Genomic DNA, 10,199 nt, shown 5'->3' with positions numbered 1-10,199 from the left:
CTTGGCACTAAAGCGGGGTGAGGCGCTTGTAGAAGCCGGGTGGGAAGATGTATTTCGCTACCAGGGTTTTCTCCTTGTTTGTAAAATTGATAGCCCAATCCTCCATGAATTTGTCTAATTCCTTTTTCAAGCTATCCAAGCTGGTGGCCATCACTACTTTTGTGAGAGAATTCCATAGGTTAACTATGCATTGTGTAAGAGTACAGTAGGGCCCCACTCATACGGCAGGTTACGTTCCAGGTCCCCACCGAAAAGCAAAAACCACCGGAAAGTGGGGCCCTACTGTATTCCAGCCACTGCGCTCCAGCTGACAGCGATCAGCTGTAGCATGGGGAGCTCCAGCCGCCACGGTACAGCTGATCGCCCTGCTGGCGCTGCTGCTGCATTAGTGGAACGTTGAAAAGCGGGGCCCTACTGTGCTACTTTTGTCTGTCCTAAATGTTCCAACATTCAGCTCCATTGGATGTCCCCACATTCTAGTATTGTGAGGGAGAAAAACTTCTCTCTATCCACTTTCTCCCCACTGTGCATAATTTTATACACTTCTATCGTGTTCCCTCTTACTTGCCTTTTCTCTAAACTAAAAGGCCCCAAACGTTGTAACCTTTCCTCATAGGGGAGTTGCTCCATCCTAGTAATCATTTTGGTTGCTTTTTTCTGAACCTTTTCTAGCTCTACAATATCCTTTTTGAGCTAAGGTGACCAGAACGATACACGTATTCCAGAGATAAGGGCTCTGCTGGCCCCTAGCATAGGTGGTGATCATGGGAGACTTGAACTCATAGTTTTATTTGAAAGGATATTATCATCATTAAACCACTGAAGCACACTGGCCAAGGAGTGACAGACAGGGTGTCGACAGGTAATTTCCAAGACACAAGATACTGATGCTGTCGCATTACTAATGTAAAAAGCTTTGAAACACATCTCTCAAATGGCAAGAAAAGGTTTGTGTAATTTGTTACAGAATTACACACATCCCATAAAATATTTTCAGACTAATCAGGCACAAAGCGTGTATGTGTTAAAAGTGAACTTTAATAGAGTAAAAAAAAAGACCATTACAGTATGTACAAAAGTCCTCCTTGGGTTCCGCAGAAGCAGTGCCAATCCACAAACTTAAGCGCTTTTCCTCTTACTGAGAAATGAAGAAAGCCACAGGTACAATTTACACTGCTAAAAGGAAGGTGCTTAGTTGAGCTTAGTCAGAAGAGGTTGGCCACCAATCAAATCATATTTATGCTTCATCAGAGATAGAGTCATCACAGTCTGTGCTGTCTTTATGGCCAATATCAAACTGGTAGCTATATACTCTTGTCAGCTGAAGACTCTGCAGAATCACCTAGTGAAGGGTGCCACTCTTAATTATTATGCAACACACTATATGTATATATTTCTTTTAACTGGGAGAAGAGGGGATGGACTCTTTCTTACCAACACTCAAGAGGTAGATTCAGTCAGTACACCTTCTTACTAGAAATACTTCCAGCAATCAAGCACAGAAGTATCATAAGCAGTTATAGGACCAGACTATACCTGGGAGAAATACAATCACCTCCTGCTGTGCTTTTGGTGTTTCATTTCAAACTTACAATGGAAAGTCCCAAATTGGATTGAGGCAACAGTTTTGTGGGGAGAGCTTTAACCTCTTTACCCAATCAAGGTCTCTCTGTCCCCATGCCCGAGTTATTAGCCCCACTGGTGGAATGTCAGGGCCAACTAATACTTAGCCCTTCCCTCAGTGGCACTAAGAATTAGCTTTGCAGGTAGGGATGAGAAGGGAGAAACAGTTAACCCTCTTCCATAGGGCTGCTATCCTGATCCAACTCAGAAAAAAAAAGCAAAGACCTTTTAACGTGTTTTGTTTTTTTCAGTATCAGGGGAACCAAGCTCCTGCATGTTGATTTGGTAGCCTTTAATCATGGTCCACTGTGGCAGCCAATTCCTCCAACAGAAGCAGCTGGCTTGAGGATGTATATATATTTACAGTATACTCCACTTGCTCCACAAAAAGCTTGTGTGATTCTCTAACAAAGCAAGCAGCTATTTTTCATGACAGCTCCTCCAGCTGTTATTTATGGTAGATGTTTTGGTGTGGTTCACACGTGTCTGTTCGTCCTTTGACTTGCACAGGTGAAGGGAGCCATCACAGCCCCAAACTTTAATAGTGCCCAATGTCACCTCAAGCACTGTACTTCTCCAATGTTAGTTCACACATTCAGCTGCCACGGTGCTGAATGATCTATGTGAACTGTGCAGACTATCCAGTGATATGGACTGTGCTTGTTTATAAAAAGTGCACCATATTCACCATGGAGTGTGGAGGCTAAAGCTGATGGAGATTTAAATATTTCAGTACCATGGTGATAACCCCTCTAGACACACACACAAGCTTAAAATAGCTATGGTGTTTTATGGCAAAAGACCTAGAAAACCAGTAGTGATCTCATAGGCAAGGCAGTGTGCATTGCATGTCATACAAAGAACTAGTAATCCCCCCATTAGCATTTACATAGCAAACTGCACTGTTTCTCCTGTACAGCAAAGGGAACATCATTCATATACTGACAGCAAACTCATTTTCTCCAAGTGCCTATCCTTACACAGCCAAAACAGCACACACACATACAAGAGGGAGGTACCAGGAGGCTTGGGGAAACCCCAAGGATACTGTGCAGAAATACAAAAACAATTTAGAGAAAAAAACTAATGGAAGCCCCTAAAACAACCCAATGAACTGAGCATGCTCAGTGCACATGGAATGCTAGCAGGCAAAGGAGGAGAGAAATTGAGTATGCTGGAAAAGGTCACGGTTGCCTAGTTGGAACCATGAACAGGAGCACTCCACACTGCAACATTTGGTTGTAGGTCCCACTTGTAACTCCTATTTACGATTTGTGAAATAGATAAAATTACAAACCCATCACTGATCTGCCCCCCCCCCGGCAAATTGACCCGACTCTTCCTCAGTTTTCCAAGCATTCAAATTTGATACTTCAACCAAGGCCTCATCTTTAAACTTTTTAAAAGAAGAATAAAATAATATATACAAGACAAAGCAGAGAATATTGATGTAGTACAGGGGAGCTTTCAGTTTGAATCCCGCTCTGGTCCTCAAGTTGATCAAGCACCAAGGATAAAATTGCCTCCTATGGCTGGTGAGAAGAATGGCCATCCATCCCTTTAAACTTCCCACTGGGAGTTCTACTGTTATTTAATACTGCAATTGCAGTCACCATAAGCTGCCTGCAGGGCCTGAAACGTATTGCATACTGTTTTTCCCTATGGCATGAGAGCATGCGGTTGGTGTTTGGGGGGAGAGGGGGGACAGAAGGAAAAAACTGCACATGTGCAAAGATAGACATCTTGTATCGGGATCTGCAGCAGATTAGGTACCTACACTGTTCTTGAGGGATAAAATTCTCTTACGCACATGGAAGAAACGGAGAAACAGCCACTTGCTTGTTCATCTAGGACAAGTAGCACCAGGCAATTTGCTGAACATTTCCTACTTTTATTCCACATCCCTGGTTAAAGGAAGATGACCTATACAGGCAAGAGCCAGGGAGGGCAAATTTTTAACATTTATATAGCTCAGCATGTTTCCTCTAAAATAGCTGGTTTCCAGTTTGTTTCTGATGTAGTTCAAAATGTCATATTTTTGCTCTTCTCTTGAAGCTTCTGCTTTGTTATTTAAAAAATCTCTCTTCTACTCATGTTTCAAGGAGTTTCCTGCTTTCCTGTTGTGAACAATCATCTTAATACTGTTACCTAAGTATAAAAGTGTCAGAAGAATTAATTTCCTTCCTCTCCTTTTCTTCTAAAGATGGAAAGATTATAAATGTTTGCAAATTTCAAGCTGCGGAGCAAACTATTCTCCTGTCCAACGTCCACCCTGACTGGCATGAGGCAGCCAGGCTTAGAAATTGGTGCTCCTACACTTGCCAGCTTTTTTTATTATTAACTAGCCCTGCTCCTATGCCTTTACCAAGCAGTCTACTCCTGTGCATAAATTAAGCAGGGAATGTTTTCCTAGCACAGCTGCAAACTGACATGAAAGCCTTGCTCAGGTACTTTTCTGTGTCTCAGGCTAATGTAAGAAGGCAACCAATTTACGCTGACCAAAAAGTTAGCCTGCTCTGACCAGTTACTTCCTTTCTGCAGAACACTGCTTTAAAACTCCTCCTTAAGCCCTGCATGATGTCCTATTCCAGAAATTTACAGCAAAGTCACAGGTGTATGGCCCCCAATCCATGGGGTATAATACAGAAATTCTGGTAGAGAACAGACCCCTACGGCATCTTCCCTTTTCTATGTATAACCTATCGGGCCCTGGTTCTGGATCTACTTAGCTCCATACATGCTATTCTAGTAGTGTGTGCCCAGCTGCAGCTTAGCAATTTGCGAGAGAAGCAGGACATAGGCAAAGATCCTAGACCCAAAAGGCTTGCTTTGTGTACAAAACAGCACCACCACATAATGGATACCAAGGGGAGAGACTGCAGCAACTGATGATTCAAGTCATTTGTTAAGTAAAGCAGCAACAAAGCATTTCAGTTCTTATCTTTCACTACATAAAGTAAGTTACTCCAGTCGCAACTCCCTGCACGGGAAAAATCGTCTCTGTAGAACAGCTTAGTATGAGGTAGGAGGAAAGGGTTAAGACGGGTGGGGAACCTGTAGCCTTGCAGATACCATTGGATCACAAATCCCATAAGCTCCACCCACCATGGGCCAATGGTCAAGAATGATGGCCATGGTAGTCCAACAACATCTGGAAGGCTACAGATTCCACACGCCTGGCTTAAGACATTGAAGGAATGTGTCTTCTATACAGAAAAAGATGACTGCCATCACTTTTACGGCCCACAAATGGATTATTTCATCTCATCCATCCTTCTCTTAATATATGGTTTAAAAAAAAGTACTCCCCACAAAGAGCAAAAGCAACACACTAAAAGTCCAAAAGAAGTTCCAAAAAGCAAAGTGGGAAAGAAATATTGTAAAGACAGCTGTTAGCAGAATATAAACTGACTAGGTCGAAGAAATCAGAACCAGAGAAGGCTCAAACATAGTGTCTGTCCTCCTCCAGTGAAATCCAGCTCCCCCCACCCCTGCCCACTCAGCAAAGAGTCACTCTCCAGTTAGAACAGCTGAGACCCATCTGACAGGTCAAATATGCACTATCTGAAAAAGCAGGAATGCCAGGCAGTCTCAGAGTCTAGGGGAGAAGCAAGGCGGTGAAGGTGCTGCAGAAGCAAGCCACAAGGCAACAGATCCTGAATTGGTGCAAGTTACTGCCCATGGTCTGTGGCACAAGTCAGACTAAATTCTAAACCCAGAAGGCTAAACAAGACTGAGTGTTGCAGCCAATTAGCCATGATGCATAAAGCCCAGTTTTTCCTGCAAGCAAACCACTGAGTGGCTGTGCAGCGTGGTCACTATTATCTACCTCTCCTCAAAGGAATTACTTATCCCCTCACTATAGGACAGCAGAACTGCAGGGAGAGATTTACCACCACCCCTCAGTGCTTGTCAACTACCTTTTCAGTATAATCACACCACCACTGCTCCAATGGGAGACTCACAGAGAACCTTCATAATGGAGATTTATGTGGTTATGGTGAGAAGCCTAGACAAATTCCTGTGTAACAGACCACACAAATTGCCTTGTGCAAGAGAGGCAGCTCCTGAAGTTGTAACACATAGACTGCATACATCATGATGGTCAGGTAATAAAAACAGAGAGCAGAGCTCATTGAAGCAGAAACAATCCAAACTAAAGCTGAGATGATGCTTTCTATAGCTGCAGATTGTGCTGGCAGATTTTGCAAAGCACTGCTGAACATAAGGGATGAGGTCAACTGCTCTGGCTTCAGATGGGAATCGCTTGGCACTGGACCTTCCCTCTGAACCCACAGGGTGAATTGCAAGGTTAATCATGACTCAGTGGGGACTAACAAGATATCCTTTCAAGTAGGATCTACTAAACAAAGCTAGGCAAAAATAGTAATAGTAGTAAAGATCCCCCCTGCTACTCAGTCAAGAAAAGGAATGGACTCTTCAGAGTTATTTTGCTTTTGAGTAACTGGGCACCGGATAAAAGTAAACCTGTCCCATTGGTGCCACGGCAAAAATCAAACCCTTTCAAGCTTGACCACAATTGAACTAGAAACATGTCATACAGGTAGAATTCAAGGATCTTAACGTGCATAAAATAGATCATGGGTGGCCCCTCCAGATTATGTTGGATTCCCAAATCCCATCAACCCTAACACACACAGCCAAGGAAATCTGATGGGACTGAGGAAGGTCAACTAGTCAAATCATGAAGGCTCAGAGCAGCATTTTTTAAAAAATCACACTGGTCCCCAAGAGAGTAAAGTGCTTTTCCCACACACCAGGTCTGGTTTAGGCTCTCAAAATGCCCTTTGTTGTGTTGTTTTGGGAGATGGAGGGAAGGAAGGGTGGAAAGGAAGCAGACCACCAGTTTTACACAAATCAAAGAGAAACAATATGCTTGAGCAGCCTATCCTAGAAGAGAGAAATCACAACAAGTTATCTCTGAAAATGATAGTTAATAGCGGGAGGGGAAATATAAATAACACTTTCTGTAGGGCGTTTTCTTAAATAAAAGGCAGTCCTTGATGATTCAAGCTGTGGCGAGGTCCAGCAAGGCTGCCTCCTGCTTCCTGTAGGGCATTCCTTTCACACGTGTTGTGTTCTCCGTGTCCCACTCATCTGGCTCCCTCCACTAAGTACAACAAGGGTTATCAATGACCAGCATGACATCAATGCCATAGACTTCCAGTAGGTCCATGAGGAAGCTACGGTCACCTTGGGGGTCCAAGCCCATTCCTCGGGCATGGTCAGCTGTCAAGGTTTTGTCCTGGGTGGCTGATACCTCCATCAGTGTCTGAAATATCCGGTTGTTCTGCTCCATGAAGAACCTTCAGAGATAATGTGAAAGGGAGGTGTGTGAAAATGTGTGAAGCCCACAGGAAATCCATTGCCCAAAGACACAGACTGGGTATTTATTGCTTGCCCTCTTGGTTATCCTAACCAACATGGGGTCCTCCAGACATTTTGGACCACAACTCCCATCAGCCCCAGCCAGCATGACCAGCGGGCAGGTATGATGGGAATCACATCCCAAAACATCTGGCGTACACTGGTTTGGGGAACACTGCATTAAACTGTTGGATTTCAAAACAGGAACTGGGGCCCAAGGTGATACTTCTAAGAATATTGAGGATGGAAAGAATTCTCAGGAAGAGGCACCTGACATATCAAGGAGGTATCTGAATGGGTGTCACACAGAAGGCGGAACAGACCTGTTCTCTGCTGCTCCAGAGGGCAAGATTAGAAATGACGGGTAGAAATTACAGGGAAGCAGACTCTGGCTGCAGCTGAATGGAACCGTAGTCCAAAACATCTTGAGGACCCCAGGGTGATGACGGCCACCCTAGTCAGAAGTAGGTTCAGCTAGCCAGAAGCCAAGCTTGCAACCAGTTAAAAGCTGACCCACTTGGCACATGTACTTGCAGAAGAAATGGCCGCCTGTATGTAGCCTCCCGAGAAGCACATGGACAGCTAAACCTCAAAACAGATGCTGGAAGGAGCACTGACAGGTCAAATATGCTGCCCAACATGTTTCAATTAAAATATCTTTCTCAGGAGTGACAATCTGCAAGTTCTTTTTTCCCCAAAAGGTGCTTGCTTCTTCTTTGGGGAAGGGCCATAGCTCAGGGGTAGAGTATCTGCCTTGCACGCAGAAGGTCCCAGGCTCAGCCCCTGGCATCTCCAGAGAGGGCTGGGAGAGACTCCCTGCATGAAAACCCTGGAGAGCCTCTGCCAGTCTGTACAGGCAATACTGAGCTAGATGGACCAATGGTCTGACTCTGTAGGCGGCAGCTTCCTATGTTCTTAAAAGTTCTAATTTCTATTTCTTTCACTTGGGCATCGATATTCTACCTTTCTAGTGCTTATGTGGCACTTGGAGCAACCAGCAACGAGAATCAACTACAGAATATAGTAACTTTCTATAAATACTATTATCTCGTCTCTAAACCGTTGATTCTATCTGTATTTTGATAAATTCTAACCTGTCCAGGCTTTTTTTAAGTCTGATTTTATCTGCATTTTCTTGTGAATATTTTATAGTGTTTTATGTCAGCCGGTTAGAGGTTTCTGATTAAGTGGTACATAATTGTTCTTAAATAAAATAAATAAAAATTAAAATACATAATAGAAAAAACCCAGACAATGTTGCATAACTGAAAAAACAGACCACTGCAGTGGAGAAAACAGAGGCATTGGATTAAAAGATAATAATAAAGTTGCCTGTCTGGAAATGCCTGCCCAGACAAAAAGGGTTAAAAGCTCCTTATGGCAAAAGCACCACAAGAGAGGGGGCCAACCAAGCTTCATGGGGCAAAGAATTCCACAGTTTAGGTGCAGCCACAGAGAAGGCCCTTTCTGTCCCCATCACTTGCTGAGCAGCATATTTGAGTCAATACATTCTCTCCTCCAGCTACCTCTCTCTGTGCTTCTCTGGCCATCTTTGGTGCTGCCCTCCTTATCTCTTTTTGCATCTACGGCTTCCCACTACATGATTATACCTAGAATTACCACTTCTTTGCTGCCCCAGATTTAAGAGGAGCTATCAAGGGACTCTCAAGCTAGGCTTAACCATCAGGTCATCGACTCTGGCTGACAAAGGCACCTGAGGGCCCTCCTTTGCCAATCCGTCTCAAAAACATTTTCCTGGAGATTGAGCATTCTGCATGCAAGGCATTTTGTTCCATTCCCACACCCTGGCATGCTACTGGGCATGCTGGGAGCATGGAACCCTTGAAAAATGCCACTGCAGAAGCCACTGGAAAACCACATTCCTCATGGGCTACTTTTGTCACTTGGCAGGCAGTGTTCCCAAGGGTAGGGATGAAGATCTCCCCATACTTGCCACCTCTTCTGTAGCTCCAGTAAAGAGAGGTAGAGTGGGAGAAGGATGGTGGGAGTGAGGGTGGGGTATTGTTGTTCATGTTGCTGCTGCTTACTGGGAGGCACAGGGTGACATGGGAGGTAGTGGCAAGGTCGGTGTGGTGCAACAGGGCCAGTGCCTCTGCCTATGTGTTTGAACCTCCCCACCGCTTCACCTCACCCCCTCTACCTACCAGTAAACAGCAGCGATACAACCAACCAGAAGTCAGGTGTCCACTACTGGTGGGGGCTCAATCCAAATTCAGAATGGCTTGGAAATAAGCCAAGTTAATACCTGATTTTTTTGGGGGGGGGGGGAAGCTCCGCTTATTTCTGAGGCAAACACAATTCGTGCTGAGATGTGTGTGCATGCAACTTGCTCATCACCGGCATGAACTAATGCTCTAAATCAGAGGTGGACTGACCCTTGAGGCTTGCAGGGTCTATTTTGTTTGTTTTTACTAGAACCGCAAGATCCACCAACAGGAGTGTGGTACAAAAGATATACCAACAGAATTAAAGGATTTTGAGCTCAGGAATTTGTTTTGAGTTCCAGAACTGAAGAAAGTCTCAGACTTCTTCCTTCTAAACACGAACCTGCTCTTGGTTACCCCCAAGCTTTCTTCATTTCAGCAGTGCAGTTCGGGGGAACGGGGTGGTGGTGCTCTTTTGCTGCTCATGTTGTTACATAATTGAGAGTCCAAAATCTTTGCTAATCTACTGCAACTCACCAAATATCTATCATTTAAGTTCAGAGCCATCTTCTGCCCACCCTTCTAAAAAATTGCTCATGAACAACTCACAGGATGAAAAGGTCCTCTTCACAAGAACTGCAGTCTCCATCCACTTCCTGGGAGTACATCAACATCTGTCTGAATGATGGAAACATAGCTGTCACATCAAGATTTCCATACCTGCAACAGCTCCCCTATAGCTTTCCAAAGGCAATTCAGTGATGGTATTGATCTATAAAGATCTGGAGAGCTGGGACCTTGCATATCTCAGGGACCATCGCTCCCCCTATATCCCAACTTATCCCTAGATGACCAAGAACAGCTTCCTGGCCATTCTATCCACACGTATCCAACCACAGCAGTGGTAGAGAACCTCAGGCCCAGGCACCAAATGTGGCCTGTGCAGTATTTCTATCTGGCCCTTGGAACTCTTCCCAGACTACAGCCCTCAATAACCCTGCTCTGTGCCCTTCTCTTGCCTGG

General features: G+C 44.5%; 1 protein-coding gene across 3 annotated transcripts in view; it reads right to left on the bottom strand.

The window, feature by feature from the left end:
- Window positions 1-1,020: 1,020 nt before the first annotated feature.
- DENND11 (DENN domain containing 11) overlaps window positions 1,021-10,199 on the bottom strand; it is a 42,859-nt gene continuing 33,680 nt past the window's right edge. For all 3 annotated transcript variants that reach the window (XM_061638763.1, XM_061638764.1, XM_061638766.1), the window contains exons 8-9: window positions 9,786-9,854; window positions 1,021-6,950 (exon numbers count right to left, since the gene is read on the bottom strand). In XM_061638763.1, coding sequence (XP_061494747.1) covers window positions 6,755-6,950; window positions 9,786-9,854 — 265 coding nt within the window. In that variant the 3' untranslated portion in view covers window positions 1,021-6,754. The remainder of the gene's footprint in view (window positions 6,951-9,785; window positions 9,855-10,199) is intronic.

The sequence above is a fragment of the Rhineura floridana genome, chromosome 8 (genome assembly GCF_030035675.1).
Source record: "Rhineura floridana isolate rRhiFlo1 chromosome 8, rRhiFlo1.hap2, whole genome shotgun sequence".
In the NCBI taxonomy this organism is placed as follows: domain Eukaryota; kingdom Metazoa; phylum Chordata; class Lepidosauria; order Squamata; family Rhineuridae; genus Rhineura; species Rhineura floridana.
This window is presented reverse-complemented; position numbering and strand designations above follow the sequence as displayed.